At 34.8% G+C, this 24,124-nt stretch overlaps 1 protein-coding gene across 2 annotated transcripts in view; it reads left to right on the forward strand.

Moving 5' to 3' along the window:
* Positions 1 to 24,124, forward strand: part of DNAJB14 (DnaJ heat shock protein family (Hsp40) member B14) — a gene marked incomplete at both ends in the record, with an annotated part of 33,060 nt that overhangs the window by 5,048 nt on the left and 3,888 nt on the right. The window contains 6 exons of one of the 2 annotated variants that reach the window (XM_079708052.1): positions 10,937 to 11,108; positions 17,476 to 17,621; positions 20,041 to 20,226; positions 21,776 to 21,870; positions 22,687 to 22,796; positions 23,648 to 23,820. In XM_079708052.1, the coding sequence (XP_079564178.1) occupies positions 10,937 to 11,108; positions 17,476 to 17,621; positions 20,041 to 20,226; positions 21,776 to 21,870; positions 22,687 to 22,796; positions 23,648 to 23,820 (882 nt within the window). The remainder of the gene's footprint in view (positions 1 to 10,936; positions 11,109 to 17,475; positions 17,622 to 20,040; positions 20,227 to 21,775; positions 21,871 to 22,686; positions 22,797 to 23,647; positions 23,821 to 24,124) is intronic. The other variant, XM_079708053.1, reaches the window with a different exon arrangement.

Here is a 24,124-nt window from a genome sequence, read left to right on the forward strand (position 1 = left end):
GTTAATCATCTTTTCTACTCATAGGGTGTCTAACAGTGTTTTGCATATACTTGTGGCATCTGTAAAGCCTAGATTTTCTGGAATAGTACTTGTTTATACAATTTTATTCCCTTATCAATGAAGATAATTTGTTAAATAAATAAATGAAAAAGTTATAGCTGTAAGCCTTTTCATGGTAATATATTCACAAATGAAGTTTTTCCATAATCGGACAAGTGTGCAAAAATGTATGTATAAGGGTTGTCACTGTAGCAAAAATTTGGAAAGAGTCCATCAGTGGGAATTGATTAAATAAATGGCATTGCATTCATATACTATGCACCTATTAAAAACGATGATGTGCCTCAGTAATTTTCCATCCACTGACCCACCTCACCCTGCTTATTGGCTACAAATTCCCAGCTGCCTTAATGAATTCAGAGTTCAGCCTGCTCTCTCTCCCCTATTGCAATAGTTCTGAATAAGGTCTTAAAAAATAAAGATGATGTGGACCTAGATTTATTGCTCTAAAGTGATATATACATTGAATTATGAATTTAATAAAGGCAGGCTACAATCATTTGTAGATTATTCTCATTTTGTTTCAGAATATATAAAAAGCTAGACAGCTAGCCAACTAGAGTAACTAGAGTTAAATATACCAAAATGGTTGAGTGATTTTTTTTCTTGTGTGGGATTTATAAGTGATCTTCACTTTGTTATGTCTTTTTTAATGAGCTGAACAACATTACTTTTATAATCACACAAATAAATGCTATTTCCAGTTTGTGAGGAGGAAATAAAAAATCCTTTTTTCAAGTCATGTGTTCTTATTTTAGGTTTTCTTAGTGATGGACATTATATATAACAAGTGTGCAGCAGAACCTTATGAAATAAAAACAGATCTTGGTTTTTCACTTTTGGATTATCCACATAACCATTTTTAATACTGTATTTACTTTTCCACTGGTCCTTAATACGGAGTATACTTAAAGTAAGTACAAATTACATTAAAACCACAAGCAAAGCTGTTTGTCTGGAAAGTGAACACATAAAATAAGGTTGCATAGTTTTAAAACCAAAAGTAAATGTAATCTGGTTTATAAGTACTGTATCTGCCCAACTAATGTTTGTAATACTGCACATTATTGTAGTAACTGAGATCTCATATGATAGCTAAGACATTTAATAAATCAGAAAAGGCCAATGTGTTCTAAATTCTGGCAGTATTTGAACTGAATACCTTACCTTCTCAGGCATTGGTTCCAGTGATTGTTAATCCAGAAAACCTTGCTGATTCCATTTTTAAGATGATAAAACTGGATAGTGAGACCCAGAGGTAATGGAACTTGTCCAAATTTTTACTCTTCTGGAGCCAAAGAGTGCTTGGCATGAGTGCATGTATACACACAGCCATTGTTAAGCACAGCTCCTATGCATGAAATTGTAGAAAGATTTTCAGTATCATAATAACTTGAAAATTTAAAGCAACTGTATGATCCTGCTTTAACAATATCTAGCATCTAGCTGTTAACATGGAAGATGTCCATGAGAGAATGTGTTTGTGCTAAGAATGAAAGGGAATGTACAGATAATTTCTAATTAGCATGCATAGGGACTTTGTGGCCACCTGCAAATATAAACACACATAACCACTTTCACATCTGGCTTTAACAAGCTTTAAAAAATAATTGTTTCTTTTATTGGCTGAAATACTTCTATAAAGGGACACTTTCCCCTCACCTGTCTTAGGGTTACACAGTGGTGCAGTTCATATAGGGAAGGCAGGATATGATAAGTGCTTGACTGCTTTTATCAGTTTTCAAGAAAAGGAGTTTCCTTCTCTTTTCCAAAGGCAGATAATATTATTTTTCAGATCTGGCCAGTGGGAACACCTTTAGGTTAGCTCCTGAGTCCTATAGACACATTCGCAATAGTCTTTAATAGTTTCCTTTCTCTGGTATAACAGAAAGTTTCAGGTTCCTCTTATATATTCCCTATACTAGACCTGGAATCAACCATATCTCCAGTAAGCCCTGGTTTCTTTTAGTGGAAAATGGTGTTTCAGTATCACAATCTGATACTAAGGATGCTGTAGCTTGGGCTTCCCTGGTGGCGCAGTGGTTGAGAGTCCGCCTGCCGACGCAGGGGACACGGGTTCGTGCCTCGGTCTGGGAAGATCCCACATGCCGCGGAGCGGCTAAGCCCGTGAGCCATGGCCGCTGAGCCTGCGCGTCCGGAGCCTGTGCTCCGCAATGGGAGAGGCTACGACAGTGAGAGGCCCGCGTACCGCACACAAAAAAAAAAAGGATGCTGTGTTCTAATAGATTGTTCATTGTTTCTGAGCCCTTTCAGTGTACAGACTAGGGAATTTTTTTTTTTTAAGCTAAAACAGCTTAATAAGTTTATACTAGTAAGTCCAATTCAAGTTAAGCACTTTGGGATGTTTAAACTTTTCTCACTTCTATTTCTATTTTTTTCCTTCCACAGTAGTAATCCTGGTTTTCAAGGCCATGGCAAATGATAGACTATGTCATGGTTATTTATTTGCTTATGCCACATCATATGCATAATAGTTTCAGTGTAATATTACCAATACTACCTCACTGATAAAAATTACTGAAAACAGCTATATTTTCTTTTCATATACTCTCTCTATTTTCCCTCCATATTTTAGCTTTTTTAAAATTCTGAAATACTTTCCAAATTATAGAAAAGTCTTAAAAATAGTGTAGACTTCCCTATGTACATTTCACTCAGGCTTCCTATTTGATAAAATTTTACTGCGTTTGCTTTATCGTGCCCTCCCTCTCTCTCCCTGCTATCTCTCCCCCACCCACACACATACACAATTTGTTCTTATTATATTTTTTCCTGAACCAATTAAGAGTAAGTTGTAGACATGATGTCCTATTACCCCTAAATAATTCAGTGTATGTTTTTTAAGACATGGACACTCTTACATAACAACAGTATAACTGTCAGATTCATGATAATGCATGTTCTTCATTCAGATTCTGCCAGTTCTCCCAGTTACGTTTTTGATAGCAAAAAGGACATATGTTGCATTTATTTGGCATATTTTGTTCTCTAGATATCTTTTTTCTTCTTTTTTAAATTTTTATTTTATATTGGAGTATAGTTGACTAACAATTGCTTGTTTAATCAAACAATTAACAATGTTATGTTAGTTTCCGGTGTAGAGCAAAGTGATTTAGTTATACATATATGTGTATCTATGCTTTTTTCAAATTCTTTTCCCATTTAGGTTATTTCAGAGTATTGAGCAGAGTTCCCTGTGCTATGCAGTAGGTCCTTGTTGGTGATCTATTCTAAATATAGCCGTGTGTACATGTCAATCCCAAACTCTCAATCCATCCCTACCCAACCCCAGCCCCTCATAACCAAACCATAAGTTCATTCTCTAAGTCTGTGAGTTTGTTTCTGTTTTGTAAATAAGCTCATTTGTATCATCTTTTTTTGATTTCACATGTAAGCGATATCACATGATATTTGTCTTTCTCTGTCTGACTTACTTCACTTAGCATGATAATCTCCAGGTACATCCATGTTGCTGCAAATGACATTACTTCATTCTTTTTTAATGGCTGAGTAATATTCCATTGTATATATGTACCACGTCTTCTTTATCCATTCATCTATCAATGTACATTTAGGTTGCTTCCATGTCTTGGCTGTTGTAAACAGTGCTGCAATGAACACTGGGGTGCATGTATCCTTTTGAACCATGTTTTTCTCTGGATATATGCCCAGGAGTGGGAGTGGGATTGCTGGATCATACGGTAGCTCTATTATTAGTTTCTTGAGGAACCTCCATACTGTTCTCCATAGCAGCTGTACCAATTTACATCCCCTCTCTTTTCCTTCTTCTTCTTCTTTTTTTTTTTTTTTTGTGGTACGCGGGCCTCTCACTGTTGTGGCCTCTCCCGTTGCAGAGCACAGGCTCTGGATGCGGAGGCTCAGCGGCCCTGGCTCACGGGCCCAGCCGCTCCGCGGCATGTGGGATCTTCCCAGACCGGGGCACGAACCCATGTCCCCTGCATCGGCAGGCGGACTCTCAACCACTGCGCCACCAGGGAAGCCCTCTTTTCTTTCTTGATCTTGGCATTTTTGTTGAGTGCAGACCAGATATTTTATAGAATTTCCCTCAATTTGGGTTTGGCTGACATTTCCTCATATGAATCTTTGGCAGGCATACCATGTTCTTAGTGTAACTTATCAGGAGACATGTTATGTTGATTTGGTCCTTCCTGGTGAGGTTAACTTTGATCACTTGGTGAAGTTGGTGATTACCAGGTTTCTCCACTCTAAACTTACCTTTTTACCCCCTCTTGTAATTAATAAATATTTTGTGGGAAAATACTTTGAAACTGTAAATGTCCTGTTCCACAACAAACTTTCACTAACTCCTTTTAGCATCCATTGATGATTCTTTCCAGAATAAATTTCTGATGGTTGCCACATGTTGGTTTTTTTATTCCATTATTTCTTCTGCAGTTTATTAGTTGGCACTCAACTTTATTTATTAGTATGGATTCATGGATTCCTATTTAATCCATTATTATTGTTATTCATTTTGATGCTCAGATTGCCTCAGATTTAGTCAGTAGGAGCCCCTTCAAGCTGGCTGCTATGTCTTTTTGACATGTTGTCATCATTCTTTGAACTTCCTTCCTTTCTGGCACAAAAAAGTTTTCAGGCTTACTTTTTACTTTCTCTGCCCTGGGAATCAGTTCTCTCCCCAGGAGTCCTGATTCTTTGTAGTGGATAATGGTACTTAGAAACTAAGATATAGACACTTGATAAGCTCGTTGCTACAGGTATGTCATTGCCTCTAGGTCCTCTTGGTAGAGCTAAGAAATATATGTATGGGGACTTCCTGGTGGCACAGTGGTTAAGAATCCATCTGCCAATGCAGGGGACATGGGTTTGATCCCTCGTCTGGGAAGATCCCACATGCTGTGGAGCAACTAAACCCATGCACCACAACTACTGAGCCTGCACTCTAGAGCCTGTGAGCCACAACTACTGAGCCCACGTGCCTAGAACTTGTGCTCCGCAACAAGAGAAGCCACTGCAATGACAAGCCTGCACGCCACAACAAGGAGTAGCCCCCGCTCGCCACAACTAGAGAAAGCTGGCGTGCAGCAACGAAGACCCAATGCTGCCAAAAATAATAATAATAATAAATAAATAAATCTTTAAAAAAAGAAATATATGTATGTATGAATGCATGTATGTGTGTATGTCACATGTATGTATGTGTGTGTATATCTGTGTGTTATATATGTTTGTGGGTATACACATGCCTGTAGTAATTTAATCTATATTAATTTTGCAGTCTGTGCAAAGATTCACACACCTCTGTTTGGAGTCCACAGGGTTCATTCTAACCTGTGTTTTCATATTTGTAATTCCATTTTCTTTGTTTTTTTAAAATTTTATTTTATTTATTTATTTTTGGCTGTGTTGGGTCGTTGCTCCCGCGCATGGGCCCTCTCCAGCTGCGGTGAGCGGGGGCCACTGCTCGCTGTGGCGTGCGTGCCTCTCACTGCAGTGGCCTCTCCTGCTGCAGAGCATGAGCTACAGGTGCACAGGCTTCAGCAGTTGTGGTGCACAGGCTCAGTAGTTGTGGCTCGCGGGCTCCAGAGTGCAGGCTCAGTAGTTGTGGTGCATGGGCCTAGCAGCTCTGCGGCATGTGGGATCCTCGTGGACCAGGGCTCGAACCCACGTCCCCTGCATAGGCTGGCGGACTCCCAACCACTGTGCCACTAGGGAAGCCCCCTGTAATTCCATTTTCTGAGAGTAAGAAATGTGGCTCCCATTATTATCAATTTACTTATTTGTTCATTTTTCCCCCTGTATGTAATGAGTTGCATTTTTGATCCCATTGGTGCAGGCCTATCAAGCTCAGCCATGCTTTTGGCTATGAGTGCTTCCTTGGTCCCAATAAGTTTCTTTGGTCCAGGCTTCAGCTGCCAAATGAAAATGAAAGGAAGAGAAGACAAATAATCTTTTTTTTTTTTACAAGTAAAAGGAAAGACAGAGGAAGCCTACCATTTAAAAAATATTTGAGCCTATCTACAGTGTCAGAGCATATTAATATTACATACTATGTGCTCTCTTTTAATTGTTGTTCAGTTTTAACTCAATGGGTCACTGTACATTTAAGGTTCACCATCAGTCCTTATGTCATTGTATGTCTAATTTTGGATTCCTAAAGCCTGTTCTCTAGTAGATTTCTAGGAAGGCCTTGTGGGAACTGTGCTCCCTAAATTCTGGAATGTTGAAAACAGTTCAGCTGTGGGTCTTAATGCTTGAAGTTAGTGAGGGATACAAAATCCTTGGCTCAAATTTTCTTTCTTTGGGTATCTAAATATATATTTCTATTGTTTTATGCAAGTACTACTGATGAGCAAAGTCCGATGACAATCTGATTTTCTTTATAAGAGAATAAGCCATTTGATCTTTTTGACTAGATGCCCAATTAATTTTACTAGAGTATATCTTGATGTTGGTTTTTCTGGGTCAGTATTCTTAGGTACATGATTTGCCCTTTCATTATGTGGTTTCAGATGTTTTTATTTTTATATCAGGAAAGTTTTCTCCAATTATTGTTATATTGGTTTAATTTCCTGTATTTTTCTTCTTCAGGACTCATTATATGTATGTTGGATCTTCTTTAACTATCTTCGATATTTGCCATTTTCTTTCGAATTTTTTGCCTTTTTCATTTGTTTTAATTAAAAAATTGTCCTTTTTATGTTCTCTTTCATTTACACAGCAGTTCTGTTGTGTTTATTAACTTTTTGTTTCTTCTAGTTTAATTCTTTTTTGAATTGATTTTTCCTTTTCTTTTTTTTTGTCTCCTGAGTTTTATCACCTAAGCTATGCGTAGATTATTTTGGGGGTTTTAATTCTAATTTATGTTGTTCTTTTGTATTGTGAATAATTTTTAAAAGTCTTTTCAGCTTGTTTTGAAATAGTAGGTTATAGTGTTTACCTATTTTGTTGGCAAGTCTTTGTGGTGTGCTTTCATTGTGTTCAGAGATTTATCCTGTTCTTCTTTTTTTAATGTAACTTTGTATCAGATTTCACTTCTATCATTTTCTTTTATTCTTTTTTTTTTTTTGTGGTACGCGGGCCTCTCACTGTTGTGGCCTCTCCTGTTGCGGAGCACAGGCTCCGGACGCGCAGGCTCAGTGGCCATGGCTCACGGGCCCAGCCGCTCCGCAGCATGTTGGATCTTCCCGGACTGGGGCACGAACCCGTGTCCTCTCCATCAGCAGGCAGACTCTCAACCACTGCACCACCAGGGAGGCCCTCTTTTATTCATTTTTATGTGAAGTTAGTTAGCCTTTCTAAATACACAGAGATTTCTCCAGTTTCTGTGTAATGTTTGAAAGTATGTCACCTTGCTACATAAGATCTCCTCACTCCTTTCTCCTTCCCCACTTTATCTGGAATTTTGCTTTTCTTTTTTTTTTTCTATTGCCTCTCATCTCTTCAGTTTGGATCCTGTTCCCAGCAGTTTCTCCTTGGTGTAGCTTTGTTCTGGAGGAGAGCTTTGACTGATTAGTTTTGAGAGTTGTAGTGACTGGATGCCCTTAAGAGTTTATTGTGAACCCTTTCAATCACATGCTATTGTAGTGAGCAAAACCCATTCCTTTTTATTCACTTTTCTCATTTTCGCCTGCTCTGCTTCATAGAGAGTCCCTGTTGGCTATTTTGCAGTTATTTTGTTCTGTGGACTGGTAAAATGCCCTGTTACTGTCCTCTGCTTTTTCCTGCACAGATGATACTATCCACATAGATCTTGTAACTATTGGTGGCTTGTCCCCACCTTCTTGTATTTTGGGATTTTTTACATGAGGTTTTGATTTTGCTGTCTAATTGCTCTAATTTATGAGATTTAGAATGTAAGCTGCTGTCTTCCCAGAATTTCCACAAAATTTTTCATATTAAAAAGTTGTGAACCACTACCCACTAGACCATGCTGGCTTCTGCTCTCAAGGTTAATGTGATTGCATTAAATATGAACTAAACTATAGTTAAAAATTAACTATATGTTATTCTTATATTGTTAATAACTACTAGATTGGTGTCTAATTAAGAGCCTTTCTGTACCATCTACAGCTAGATTGTTATAAAAACTGAATATCTTATGTCTTTGGTGACCTCTTGAATGCATTAGCTAGGAAAAAGATATGGAAGAAATTTCTCATATGTAAAATATTAAGAATAATTATCGGGAGTTCCCTGGCGGTCTAGTGGTTAGGATTCAGCAGTTTCACTGCTGTGGCCCGGGTTTAGTCCCTTGTCAGGGAACTGAGATCCCACAAGCCATGTGACAATGACAATGCTGGATTTTTAAAATATATATATATAACAGCTTTACTGAGATGTAACTCACATACCTTACAATTCATTCAATTAAAGTATACCATTCAGTGGGTTCACGGAATTGTGCAACCATTACAGCAATTAATTTTAGAACATTTTCTTCATCACAGAAAGAAACCTCATACTCACTACCAATGACTCCTCATTTCTCCCCAGTTCTATCCTTCCCTCCCCAGTAACCCTTGGCAACAACTGATCTTTCTGTCTCTGTAGATTGCCTATTCTGTACATTTCATATAAATGGAATCATACAATATGTGGTCTTTTGTGACTGGCTTTTTTCACTTAGCATGTTTTCAAGGTTCATCCATGTTGTAGCATATATCAATACTTCATTTTTAAAAATTTTTTAAATTTCAGTTGTTTCAACCTTTTCCTATTATGAGCAATACTCTTATGAACATTTGTGAACCAGTTTTTGTATACATGTATGTTTTCATTTCTCTTGGGTATACACCCAGGGATAGAATTGTTGGGTCAAATAGTAACTATATGTTTAATCTTTTAAAGAACTACCAGATGATTTTTCAAAGTGGACATATCATTTTACATTACCATCAGCAATGTATAAGGGTTCCCATTTTTCCATATCCTTGCCAACACTTGTTATTGTCCATCTTGTTGATGATAGTCATCCTAGTGGATGTAAAGTGGTATCTCATTGTAGTTTTAATTTTCATTTGCCTAGTGGCTATTGTTGTGCAACTTTTCATGTACTTATTAATCATTTGTATATCTATTTTGGAGAATGTCTATTCAGATCCTGTACCCATTTTTAATTGAGTTTTTGGTCCTTTTATTACTGAATTGTAAGAATCCTTTATATATTCTAAATATATGTCTCTTTCAGATATATGATTTTGTAAATATTTTTTCACATTCTGTGGATTGTCTTTTTACTCTATTGATGATATTCTTTGAGGGGCAAAAGTTTTCAATTTTGATAAGGTGCAGTTTCTCTGCTTTTTCTTTTGCCACTTAATTTGTCAAATCTAAGAATTTTGGACTAAATCAAAGTCACAAAGATTTACTCCTATAGTTTCTTCTAAGAGTTTTATAGTTTTAGATCTTACATATAGGTGTGTGATCTATTTTGAGCTAATTTTTGTGTATGGTGTGAAGAAGGGGTCCAGATTCATTGTTTTTCATATAGCTCTCCAGTTGTGCCAGCACCATTTGATGACCCACAAAATCTGATATGTAGTATGTTCATTTTTCTTCAATTCTATTTTCTTGTTTATATTATGATTGTTTCTCTGATACATGAGTTTTTCTAGACTCTTCTCCTTTCCAACCCATTTGTGATCTAGTTACATTTTTGTAATTGATTTCTCACTTAAATGCATTTTTCTCAGAGATTGTAGTATATTATAATACTAATTATTTGAGATTTGAAGAGGATAATATTATGGTCTAGTTATAATGTAGTCAATTTTCATTCCTTGTGTGCCTGTAAAGAATGAATATTCACATTTGTTGGATATAATTACTTTATGTTTCTTAGATCAAACTTGATAAATTAGAAGTTTATGTCATTTGTATCCTTAGTGATTATTTAATTGACCCATTGTCAGTTGTGGATTAAAAATGTGTTAAAATCTTTTACTGTCAAGGTGGGTTTCTCTGTTTTTTCCTTTTAGTTCTGTTGATTTTTTTTTCAATGTTTAGTTTTAACTCATTACGGGAAGTTTCAAGCATACTCAAAAGGAGAGAGAATAGTTTAATCAATCCCTACCACCCTCCCATTTTTAATCATTATGAATACACATGGCTATTCTTATTTCATATATTCTCTCTACCCCTCTTCTGTGCCTCTCCAGTATTTTATAGGAGATCCCAGACATATACTGTTGCTTTATAGACTCAGTTTAGATTTACTCACACATTACCACAGTGTTTGCTCCACAGTATTTGGACCTCATCATGACCATTCCCTTTTACATCTCAGCCTGTCTGCAAGCATTTTCCTTTTGTTCAAAATATGTATTTTAAGTATCTTCTAGTGAAATCTTAGTGGTAAATTTTCTCAGTTTTTGTTTGTTTGAAAATGTTTTTATTTTATTCTTATCTAATTTTCAGAAAATTAGTACAGAACTCAAGTTGACAGTTATTCTCCCTAAGTATTTTGAAGATATTACTCACTTAGCTGCCATTGTTGCTGCTGAGAAATAAATAGGAAGTCTAATTTCTGTTTCTTTTTAGGTAATCTCATTGGCTACTTTAAGGACTATCTTTTTCTTTGGTATTCTGCAGTTTCACCATGATGTGACAAATAAAAGTATGTCATAAGTTATTGGATGATAGTAATTTTGAGTTACTAACATTAAACTTCTTAATATTCTACTTCTAAATGGTGATCAGTAGTCTGTCAACAGCTAAGTACATAAGAGAATGCTTGCTATTTATTTTAAAAGACCCTATGGTGTATCTTTCTGAAGTACACAATTTGTCAGCTTTATAACTTTTTTCTCAAGACCATGTGTATGTACCTTGATGTAAACAGAGATAGTATGCTTTCTGTATCTTTCCACAGCGCTATTGGAAATAATTATGAAAAATGGAAGCACTGCTGGAAATAGCCCTCATTGCCGAAAACCGTCAGGTAGTGGTGATCAAAGCAAGCCGAACTGCACAAAGGACAGCTCCTCTGGTAGTGGTGAAAGTGGAAAAGGCTACACCAAAGACCAAGTAGATGGAGTTCTCAGGTAGGAATAAATAACTTATATGTCAATTATAACTGATACTAATATAAGTTTAATGTCGTAACACCTAAAAAATGGGTTTGGGTTATAATTCAGTAGAAGAACAGACATTGAGGAATTGAACTCTGGGTGTCTTATGCTTTATATTCTTTATAAAATCAGTCTGTAAATTACCAACTCTATGGAAGTTTCCATCTTTTAAAGTAACTATAAGCCACAAAGCTACTTACAGAAAGAAATTTTTTGAGGCATATTGTTTCAATTTTTGACACAGTACGGTGTTTAGATAACAATATAGAAAGAGAATAAAGAATTGTTTTGTCATATATATATATATATATATATATATATATATATATATATATGGAAGCAGGAGAATTTCATATGAGAAGGAAATTGAGGGCAAATTGCAACAGCATTTTCAATTTCCTACTTATATTAATGAAGGATAGTTTTTTTTTCTATTTATATTCTTTAAGTCTATCTTTATACATATGCAAACACTATAACGTCCTCTCCTTTTAATATTTTTCTTACTCTGATCATTCTGTCTCAGTGTTTTAGTTTTACTTCATGATACACTTCTACTTAAAGCAGAAGAATTAGGTAGAATTGGAAAATTATGAGCTGGGTTTTGGAGATTGACTTTATTAATTTTATAATTAAGAAAAGATTTTCTGGAAAGAAAATGAACTTCTGAGTATGAAACACTAGAGAAAATACTGTTATGGTTTCCTGCTATAGCTTAAGGAAACTGTATTGATATTGTACTGAAATTGCTGTCTAAGGAAACTAAAGTATAAGGATGAAGGACTCTGAACAGTGATTAATCAGATAATTCAACATAGAAAGTGAATAGTACAGTGAACTAGCTTAAGTGAAAAGTAGGTAAAGCTAGTTTTCTTTCTCTTTTACCCTTTCTTATCTATTTCTCTTTTAATCTTATTTTCTTTCTTTTTTCACCCTTTTTTCCCCATTCTTATTTTTAGTTAATTCTTTTTTACTCACCATAATTTGGAATTGAAGTTATTTTTAAATCAAGTATCAATGTATTTATATTTTGCTTTTCTTCATATATATTCAGATGCTGAAGCTTGAATGTAACATTTTATCTGTGTGACCACAATAAGAAACAAAGACTCCATAATCATGGTAAAGGGTATTTGGTTAGCCTGAATGGTAGTGAAGTACTTTGAGAATTATAAATAATCTTGCTAATGACTTTTATAACTGTAGTATTATATCAGAGGTGGCTGAATAAGTGAGATAAGTGAATAAGTGAGAGACTTGCTTTTGAATTTCTTTAAGAAAAACCTTTAATTAAACAGTGTGCTGAATTGTGTTTCAGGAAACGACATCTCTCCAAAAACAAATTTTATTTTCTTGTAGAAATTACTTTTTACTGGGAGAACTTGTTCTCAGTAAAAGACCTAAATAGAGTGAATTGTGTGAAAGATGAAAGATGATTGTGGGTGCAGATCCCCTTTGTATATGGCCAGAATTGGACAGATGGAAATAAAACGTTGAGGGAGTTCCTGTCTTTTGGGTCTGTGTTCCCTATGAAATTGGAGATGAAGTTATCCTCTGAGAGTTAGAAGAAAAGAGATGAGATTGAAAGCTTGCGAAGAGTGGTAAAAGTATAGAGTATTTGCAGAGGGGAAAGGCAGATGGAATGGGGGGATTGCCGGCTAGCACTGTGGACCCAGCCAAGTTTGAGACTGAATTTTTATGGAGTACAAGTATTAGCTTAGTAGTATACCTGTATTAGAGATTGTTTCTCTTATCAATAATTTTAGCATACCTTTTTAAAATTAAATAAATGAAGTTTTGTCCTTTGGGGATAAATATGATCAGAACATTCTTTAATAGAACCCCTAAGTTATTCAAAGTATTTCACTTGGTACCTTATACTGTATAAGAGTTGCTTAGCTAATCATGTAACACTCGTTATATTAGCCTTTATAAGTGTCGCTTTAGTGAGGTAACAGATCACCAGCAAACACTTACATGCTGTATGTTTTTGTTTTTGTTCTACCTATACACAGGGGATTTTTCTGAAGAAAGCCATGTTATCTTGTTGGTTAGCATGATTATGCAAACAAGTTGCTCAGTGACAATTTGGCTCAATGGGAGAAGCCATGCAATAATACTGCATCCATTGCATAAGTAAGAGCTAGCTTACAGTAAGACTGAAGAAAAAGTGTGTAACTTTGTAAAAACTCATATTCTGTGAAACTAAGCACTGTTTGTTGTCTTTGCGTTGAAATATATTGAAAAATTACAGAGCAAAAGGTGTCCTGGATCTAATTTAAAGAGACTTTTAATATCTCATAGTAAAAAAAAGCCCATCTTTTATTTTAAAAATTACAAGATCAGTGAGAAATCATTAACTGGCCATCATTATATTTATCAATTAGGAACACTTCTGTATAACTGTTAAAATTATTTGAATTATGGGGCTTTTGTTAGGATTGGATTTAAGCCGTAGTTCTTTAAATGAAAACAAAATAAACCATTTTGCTAAATTTATAAAATAAATAATCCTTTGTCTCAGGAGTAAAGAATTATTTTCCTAAACACCAATTAAATTTGAAGTTTATTTAAAAATCATCTATAATATATGAAAAAAAGAATAGAAAGAGACCCCCTCCTTCCACGGCCAGAATGCTTTCTCACACATAAAGGAAGACATAAAAGTTGAGCCATGCATACATCTCCACTGTTGAGCTCCCAGACATATCTTTCTGGCCTTTTTGCACAATATTTTCTTCCAGGGCAGGTAATAGATTACCTCTTTTTTCTTTTCTTTTTTCTTTCTTTCTTTCTTTCTTTTTTCCTTCCTTCCTTCCTTCCTTTTTTATTCTTTGGTGAGGATGGTGAAGAAGGTTTGAATCTTTCAGTAAGGAGCGAACTATAAAAAAATGTGACAAATGCAGTTGGTGAAAAGGAGTATAATGAACAATATATAGAATAAAATTAATTTGTGAATGGTAATTTCTCATTTAGGTGTGAAAAATTAAGTAAATGGGTATATTTGTAGTGTTACTTGAGATATGTAGTCTACAGCTTGTCCATTGGTGATGTTGACTTTATACCTCTCTGCTAGCTTCTCAAAGAATTTCTTCTCTAATATATGATGAAAAATTCAGTGCAAGCAAGCTATGGTAGAGCTAGATACGGCTAAGAGTTAGTGAAATAATTGTTTTTCCTACCTTTTTTCTCTTTGTGACAGTACTTTGTGACAGTACTTAGCTTTATGACCCATCTCTAGAAGACTGTGAATTCCAACCTAATTTCCCTATACTATCCAGCAGCCCTCTCCTAGACTGCCTTTTTCTATTGCCTAGCCTTTTGTGCTCAGGAAATAATCAACAAAATAATTGTATAGGATTAATCTGGTACATAAGGAAACATCTTACGCATTCAAAGCAAGTAGTAATGACTTTAGGATTGTTCAGTGTTTTGTTTATCACTGCCTTTTGTCTTTTGTGTTCAGATAGTGTCTGTCATATTTTTAGCTCTGGTCCTTGTCCCACAGTCTTCTATTCCAAATTGATTTTTTGGTGCCAACTATATTTTTCTTACAGCACTTACTATCTTTGGTCCAAAAATGACTTGTAGATCTTTACCATTTCTGCCCTCAAATTGTACTAGCCATCCATCCATTCAACACATATGGTGAACAAGACACAGTCCCTGCCTTCAAGGGGCCTAATAGTCTGGAAAAGTAGTCAAACGTGTAAACTGATAGCTGTGGTACCTTTAAGATCATTGCTGGGATAGGGCTAAGTTCAGAGAGCATTGGGAGAGCTTTGGGAGAATATAAGAGGCTCACCAAACTTAGTCTTGAGGAATCTGAGTTCTTGAGAGAAGGAAGAGCTCAGCTGAGGTCTGAAGACGTAGAAACTAACTAAACAAGAAGAGAGGCAGAGAAGGCATGTTTGGGGCACCAAACCCAACAGAGAATGTGTTTAAACACTGATTAGAAGAGCAAATAGAAGGAAGTGGATGGTTGGTCTGGAGTCTGAATGGGCTCCTTTTCTTCTTTATTCTGATTCTGAGACAGCAGGATTTTCAAGTCAGACAAACTGAGGATTGAATCTTCACTTGTGAGGCCTTTCCTAATCGCCCTGTTTAAAATAGCAGGCCTCTCTTTCCATTCACTCTTTCCCTTTGCCACTTCATTTTTCTCGAAATATATATCACCATGTGATGTCATATGATGTACTTCGTATTTTACTTCTATATTTGTTAATTGCTTGTCTCTCTCCCAATTGTAAATTTAATGTGAGGAGGGATTTTTGGACTGCTTTATTTACCACTATAGTGTCTGAAACAGCATCTAACAGAAAGTGGATATTCAGTAAATTTTTGTTGAAGAAATAAATTTTGGTTTCCATCTGTTACTTGGTTATATGACTTTTGGCAATTTACATAACCACTCGAAGCCTTGATTTCCTCATTGGTTAAATAGGAATAATATCTACCTAATGAGGAGTAAATGAGATAATTTGTGTAAAATAATCAGCATAATAAGATTCTACAATTCTTTACGTGAAATTTTTGTGGATCAGATGTAGTTTGGAACTCGAGATCTTCATATTTTCTAAAAGTAATAAGGAGCATATGTTATAGATTACATAATGTCTTAGCAGGGTCTGGTAAGCAGCCCTAACCTAATAGTGCCATTTCTGCAGCAAAAGGTACAAATATCACACTTGAATGTGATAAATGAAGACTCTGTAGCAGCTTCACATCAGTTCAGTTTTGCCTTTGAAATTTTGCCTCTGAAAGTTTCCAGGTCAGGTTTTTGCAGTCAAGTTAGTTATAGAGTACCTTCCATTTTTCAGAACTTTATGGATGTTGGAACATGGATATGGGGCTGTGGATGTGTGCCTGACACACAGCAGGTGTTCTCTACATGTCATTCTTCCCTGTTTTTCTATCACATAGGTTCTTAACATATCTAGGAGAATGAGTCTCTACAAAGGCAGTGATCGTTCTCTGTTTTGTTCTCTAATAGATCTCAAGTGCCCGGGGACGTAGTTCGTGCTCAATAAATATTATTGACTAAATAAAGGAAATGTCATGTTTATGAAATAAAATTGACTTGTGTTCGTATTTATTCAGTATCTAAAGTAGAAAAATCTAATTTTAATTATTATTACTCTGAAGAAGACTGCCTAACAGATTTTTGTTGTGATTATTAAAAAATTCTATAATATTTTCAGTGTGTTCTTTTTTTCCCCTTGTTCATGTAACAAATGATGAATGCTTTCATTATGAAAGGAGAGCTAAGGTTCATTTATTCCGTAAATATTTACTGAGAACCCATCATGTACCAAGCACTGTGATGGCTAATAGGTTTAGTAGCGAAATAAGATCAATCTTGTCTCTTTTCTCTGAAGATTTCAAGTCAGCCTTTGCAGTTCTTTAGCTGTCAGGGAACAATTGTGCCTCAGATCCTTTTACTTCTTACTACTTCTGTCATCAGGGCGCTCATACATGGAACACATTTAAAGTTATATAGTACTCAACAAAAAATATTTAAAATATAGCTGTATTTTAGTGAAGGAAAATTTTTAGGTCATGGGACAATGTTAGCATACAAAAGGATTAGTATTCTCTGCTCCATTCAGATTATTTCTTTTCCTAACATGCTTCAAAGACTCTGGGCTTAAATGTTGCATATTTAGGGTTATAAACATGTAAGTAATCTTTAAGAGTATGTTCATCATAATGAAAATCAGATGTAACAAATATTTTTGAGTCCATGATGTATTTTATTATGAGATTTTATCTTTCATAGAGAGTGACACAAATGAATTCTCTTTAGCATTGCCTAGCTGAATTAACTTGCCTTGACATTGAAGCCATAGGGTACTGTAATTGTCTACATGCACTAAACTGTTGCTTTGATATTGGTTAGGTTACATTATGCAACAATAAAACTCTTGGAATGCAATGCACATTAATCTTTAGCTGTGACATACTTGCAAGGAGTTTTGGAACTTATTTATGCACTTAAGAGTACTATAAAATTGTTCTCACTCATTTTAGTTACAGTGTGTGCTCTGCACTTCATCCACATTTGTTATGAGCTTTGCTTTACTTCTCTGTAGTTGTGATAAATTGCACCAAGGACATTCTTATGGTCAATTCTTCTTAGATTGGGAGAGGTTGGAAAAATGGTCTGTGATTGAAAAAGAGAATGGAGCAATAACCCTTAACGGATAAACTATAACTTGATGTCGAGAAAACAGTCCACAGACAGTTCTTTATACTATTCTAATAAATAAAAAAATAGAGGTATTACTCGAAGCTCTTCCTTGAAGTTTACTTACAATGTAACACATTCTCTTGTTCACAGCATAAACAAATGTAAAAATTACTATGAAGTACTTGGAGTTACCAAAGATGCTGGTGATGAAGATTTGAAAAAAGCTTATAGAAAGCTTGCTTTGAAGTTTCATCCAGACAAAAACCATGCACCTGGAGCAACAGATGCTTTTAAAAGTAAAGTAAACCTTTTAAAGCAATTTTCTAAGCCCTTTTCAGAGTCCACTTTACAGTGTTTTAGAATATTAAATTCTGCCTTTAGATGGGTGCATTTAGAGGCCAGCATAAGCAAGCCTCCTCAAAATCCTTTAAAACTTCACTATTAACTTTTTATACCAAGAGCCAAACATATGCTGTTTGGCTTCACAAAAGCAACATGTCAGTTTTGGCAAAGTTCTAAGTAACTTTTCTAGATACCCGTGCACGCCTTCTAGTTTACTACACACAAGTAGTGTGATGATTATGCATGAGTTTCTAGCATGTTACCAGCTGGTTCTAAAATAACTAAAAGCAATATATTTTTTTATGAGTTTTTAAGATATTAGCGACTGTCTAGAATTGGGAAATTACTTGGAATCACTATTTGTCCAGTATTCTTCTATTTTTGTTAACTCTGGCCAATTTTTGCATTTTTCATATGTAGTTCTAACTACTGTGATTTTTTTTTCAAGAATGTTTCTTTTCTCTTGGCTAATATTTTCTTCATTTTCTTTCTTATTATTTCAGTTTTTTTGCCAATTTAGTAAATAAGTGTGAGACAACTGATTTTATAATTTATGTTTATTACAATTTATTCATAATAGTTAACTTCTGATTCATAGGAAAATGCTTAAATTTGCGATTATTTGTTCTTGTGAATTTGGCATTCATAAAGCCAATGTATGATGTTTACAGTGAAATGCTGGGGTCTTGGAATAACAGGAGGGAGATAATCATTTTAAATTTTCCTAAAAGATAGATGACTCAATTGTCATTCATAAAAGTACTGTTAAAATTGTTTGCAAAACAATTTCATTTTTTAAAAGAAGTTGGCAAGTAAAATACATTTAGGGATTATTAATATTTTCCAGTAAAAGCAGCTGCCAAAGTGGTGCTGGTGAAAGTAGACTATCTCTGTGACAGTGAGAGCCTTCTCTGTCTCTTTAGATTAAAAGTGGTGTGTTGAAAGCATAGGAAAAGCTGCTTTACTCAAAAACACTAACTTTAGCACATATTCCTCCCCAGAGCTAAAAACCTTTTTTCACTTTCTGAATTAAAATCATTTAATTTAAAATTTTTTGTGTTTTTAAGATGTCTAAACACATTTGGCAGTGAGTTATTTGCATGTTTGTGATCTGTTAGATGATTTCAGTATTAATTCTTCAATAATGTTAAGGACATTTAACTGCTTCTTTCTCCCATTTCTGTATTGAAGTCATGTTAGCATTATTGGTCTTAGAATAACAGTAAGTGAACCTAGCAATATTTTTACAGCCTGTGTTGTGTTTTGAAGAGGTGAGCAACATATATGTCACCCCACACAAACACTTAGAGGAGTTTAACAAAGGTGATTGTTCTTTGGTGTGGTACATTTCAGAGTCTAATGCTACACTTTGCAAAACTAGAAACGTAATATTTATCAACATGCTTGGTGGTGATTCATCTCTAGAGGAAAGGTGCACATTATTCAATACATAGGGGGTTATTTGTAAATCAGAATGCCAATTTATTAACTCCAAAGAGGATCATAATAGGGTGGTGATGAACCCATATTTCATTGAGTGGAAACTACATAGAAAACCAAGATTGTTGGGACTTCCCTGGCAGTCCAGTGGTTAAGGCTTCATGCTTCCACTGCAGGGGGCCCAGGTTCGATCCCTGGTCTGTGAATTCCACGTGCCGTGTGGCACGGCTAAAAAATAAAGAAAAGAAAACCCAGATTGTAAGCCAGAGATGCTTGGTGAGCAAAGGTAGTTAATTAGAAAATATTGCTGCTAGTGTGTCAGCACACAGAAATGGCAGGTTTCATTCATTCAACACATAGGACCTTTTCATTACCTTCTGAATCATCTTATTTTATTTTTAACCATTTGATCTAAACTTACGTGTTTGGGATACCAAGCTGTTTATTCTAAGTAAAGACTATAGTTTTTTGTTTATATGAGAGGTAAGTATAGATTTATTGCTCTGTAATTGCCAAAATACTTTTTACAGAAGATGGAAACCACTTGTTTTTTATATCTTTCAAGAATAGAAAAAGAGGAGATAATTGGTTAAGGAATTAAATTAGATAGAAGAGATATTTTCATTTGTGTGTTTTGTAAAACTTTAAAAATAAAAGTTTTCTATCAAAGAGAGTAGACTAGGGGCTTCCCTGGTGGCGCAGTGGTTGAGAGTCCGCCTGTCGATGCAGGGGACGCGGGTTCGTGCCCCAGTCTGGGAAGATCCCACATGCCGCGGAGCAGCTGGGCCCGTGAGCCATGGCCGCTGAGCCTGCACGTCCGGAGCCTGTGCTCCACAACGGGAGAGGCCACAGCAGTGAGAGGCCCACGTACCGCAAAAAAACCCCAAAAAACAAACAACTTTGCTTATCAACTTTTGCTCATTACTTTTTCAGAGATTGGAAACGCTTATGCGGTTTTAAGCAATCCAGAAAAACGAAAGCAGTATGACCTCACAGGCAATGAAGAACAAGCATGTAATCAGCAGAACAATGGTAGATTTAATTTCCATAGAGGTTGTGAAGCTGATATAACTCCAGAAGACTTGTTTAACATATTCTTTGGTGGTGGATTTCCTTCAGGTATTTTAATGTTGGTTATAAATATTTGTACTTTATGAAGCTAGAGATCGTCACCTCCGGTTAGGCTATTTAGAGATTTATGTACCTTCTCCCTGACATTTCCTTATAGTATTATGATCCTGTGATGGTTTTTCATGAAGACAGAAGAAAATTGTTAGACTTATTACCTTTATTGTAAGTCTGTCTTTTTCCTAGAACATACTTTATTTTTAAAAAGATGTTGTGTATTTTACATAGAGCTGAAGAAAGGATCTGTAAGTAGGAAATCCAGTGGCAATGCATTAATTAAGTGCCAATACAATTGTAGGAAGTAACCTGTACCTTGAAGGACTATTCGACATTGGTTCTTTGAAGATCTTTGTAGATTTCATTAATAATATTGTAGATTGTTAATATGGGTGTATGTGGAGGTACTGTCCATTGAAATGTCTGAATCATAAGTTACATATAAATAAGTGGGTTTTAAAAAATTACATTATGATAGAAATAATTTCTTGAACTAGGCTATCAAAGTAAAATACTGTAGAAGTACTACTAAATGAATAGATTTTTAGTACCAGCATAAGTAGTACTGTGTTTTACTTACATTTACTGTAAGTTGCTTGTGTGGAAATTAATTTTCTTTAAGAGTAGCTCCTCTAAGATGTTTAAAATTATAGCTCCAGTCTTGTTTACAGCAGTAACGAAAGGTGCTAAGTTAAACATCCCATTCAAAATTAGGATAGTCTTTATGAATGTAGCAATATAATTTGGCCTGGTAGTCCTGTCTGAATATTATTGAGAAAGATTGTGATCATTGATAAGGCATTTTGTAAAGCATCCTTGAAAGAAAGAGGATGTATAAATACAAATTAATGACTGAAAATATAACTTGCATTTTGATGTACTAGGATACATAATTACCTCTCACAAAAAAATTATTCAGACTAATAATTTTGACTAAAAATATGCTGGGAACAATTAGAAATCTTTCAGACAATAGTGAATTTTTCTGATAGTTGATTTGCAGTTCTTTTGCTTGTTATAACATAGTTTACTTTATCAGTGATAGCCATTTCTGGTTGGTCACCTTTTTTGAAAACAACTTGAATGTCCATCAACAAGAAAATGTTTGAAAATTGTGGTCCACCTGTACCATAGTATATTATACAGCTGTTTTCTAAAAAATGAATTAGAGTACAAGTTTTTGATTTCTAGAAGTACTTGTGATTCATTGAGAAATGCAGAAAGCAGAGTTTCAGATTAATGATCCAAGGTTTGTAAAATCAACCAACCACAGCAAAAGTCCTCTCTGTATGCAGTATTAGGGAGGAACTCTCGTTCAAGTTTTCATCAAGAAAGAGCTTCTCCTTACTCTAAGGGAAACAAAGAAGAATCATTCCTGGTTTTGTCTACCCTTCACTCATAAGAGGAGAGGGCAATAAGCATTCATTACTCAAACACGCATTGTTTTAGTAATTAAAAATAAATAAATAAAAATATAAAGGAAAATATGATTTTTCTGATGATAATTGTTCTCCCTAATTTAACCTTGCTTTTAATTTTCTAGGTAGTGTACATTCATTTTCAAATGGACGCGCTGGCTATAGCAGTCAACATCAGCATCAACATAGTGGACATGAAAGAGAAGAAGAAAGAGGAGATGTATGTTTATGATATGATTAGAAATCAGAAAATGGCAAATTTCAGCTCAGGAAAAGCATAGAGTTGTCTGAAAATAGGGCAAGTTGTTTTAAAAGGCAGTAATGCGTTTTCTTTTACCAGAGGTGTTCAATAGAGACTCGAGAATCCCTTAGGGATATTGGGGGAGCAGAGGTAGAAGTCAAGGTGACGGGTGGTTGGGCAATATGACACCTTCACATTTGGTATTCTGTGATTCTAATGAAGGTAAACTTGCAGTGTGCATGTTCTGATCGTAAATTCTTATTGTTGGTTCTAAATAATTTAGAATTAATACTGAAAAATTTAAATTAGAAGTAACTTGCCTTATTCTAATGCAGTTATACCTAATTGCATATAGCTGTTAAATTACGTGAAGGAGAAAGGTAAATGGAAAGAGCACTGGACCAGAAATTAAAAGGTCTGGTCCCCAGCTGTGGACCATCAGTGTCCATGTTCCACCCTCAAATCCATGATAAAAATCATTTTGCAACCTGCTGCGTATTGACAGAGTCTCTGTGTATGAAGAAAAAGAGGGAGACAGAGAACTTCCTCATCTGTAAAATGAGATCAGGTTATACCAGTGTTTTCCAATTCAGGGTCAGGATCTCTAGGTGAAGCACCTAAAAAGTTGTATTTTTAAGAATCACCCCAGGAAGTTGGTATGATCAGGCAGATTTGGAAGCACTGAACCGATGATCTCAAATGTCCTTTCTTCCTCTAAAAATGTTTGACAATTGTTGGATTATTGACAACTAAAGTTATATTACAATTTGTTATTCTTTGGTGATTTTTTTGTAGGGAGGTTTTTCTGTGTTTATCCAGCTGATGCCCATTATTGTATTGATCCTCGTGTCATTATTAAGCCAATTGATGGTCTCTAATCCTCCTTATTCCTTATATCCCAGATCGTAAGTAGCTCAGTGAAGTTTTACAAAAAAAGAACTGTTGTTTCTTACCTAACTAACTTTAAAGGGCCTTGTGGTCTTTTAAACTTTTAAGTGCCAAATATTCTATTACTACCTGTGTACCTGATTTTAAAATGTCTAATTTTAAAGGTAGTTTACTTAAGCAATAAGTTTGTATTATGTTAGTTTACATTTCTGTTCTATTGTGGATAAAGACAGAAGTGTTGCGTTCGAACTTGATGGCAATTTAATATAATAGGTAATGTGTTGACATCAAAGACAAAAAACTTTAGAAGACAAAACTACTTTAAAGACAAAAATAGAGTTGTGATTGATCTCACATAGGATTTGTGTCGTTAAAGAGGATATGACTTCACTCTTCTGTTTATAAAATATTGATTAAATAAAAGCAAATATTACTTTTTTGTTATGTGAGGTATTTTTCCACAATATACTTTATATATAAGCGATCAGGACATATAGCAAGTTTAATGCAGCATACCTTCCAAAAAACTTTAGTGTAATGCAATGAATATAATGGAAACTTTGTAAAATCATATTGCTAGTGATTATATAGTATTAAAAACAGATTGGTCTAAAAATAAGAAGTGATTTATTTCTTCCAAATAAGATTTTTATTAACTAAAAGTTGAGAGAACTTATAGGAACATAATGTATTAAAATATGATTACTTTTTTATGACATGAATGGTGGTTTTAGGTAATTTGAGATAATACTAAATACTTGATTACCAATATTGACTTTTTAATTATTTTTATTAGCTTGATTTGTAGAAGCAGATGAGAATGTACAATCTTAATTAAAAAAATAATGATCAAGCATTTCTTTTACAGTGGATCAGGGCAAACGATTAAAATGCAGACAGAAAACTTGGGTGTCGTTTATTATGTCAACAAAGACTTTAAAAATGAATATAAAGGAATGTTATTACAAAAGGTAGAAAAGAGTGTGGAAGAAGATTATGTGACTAATATTCGAAATAATTGCTGGAAAGAAAGACAACAAAGTAAGTTTATCAAATATTTAATATTTAAAGACTTATTCAGAGTCTTTGGAATTGATTACTGTAGATTTCCCTACTCAAGGAATGTTCTAGAATTGCCTGGCACATACTCGGAGCCCAGTACTTAAATGAGACAATATGTTTTAATGTACATGTGGTCTTATAACAATATTTGGCACATGGCAAGAACTTAATAAATGGTATTTATGTTATTGTTCTTAATAAATATTTGATGGAATAAGTAGATAATATAAAATTTCATTGTATTTAAGATGTTTTCAGTTGTAACATGCAACATTATTTTATG

The sequence above is a fragment of the Hyperoodon ampullatus genome (assembly GCF_949752795.1).
Source record: "Hyperoodon ampullatus genome assembly, chromosome: 1".
Taxonomy (NCBI): Eukaryota; Metazoa; Chordata; class Mammalia; order Artiodactyla; family Ziphiidae; genus Hyperoodon; species Hyperoodon ampullatus.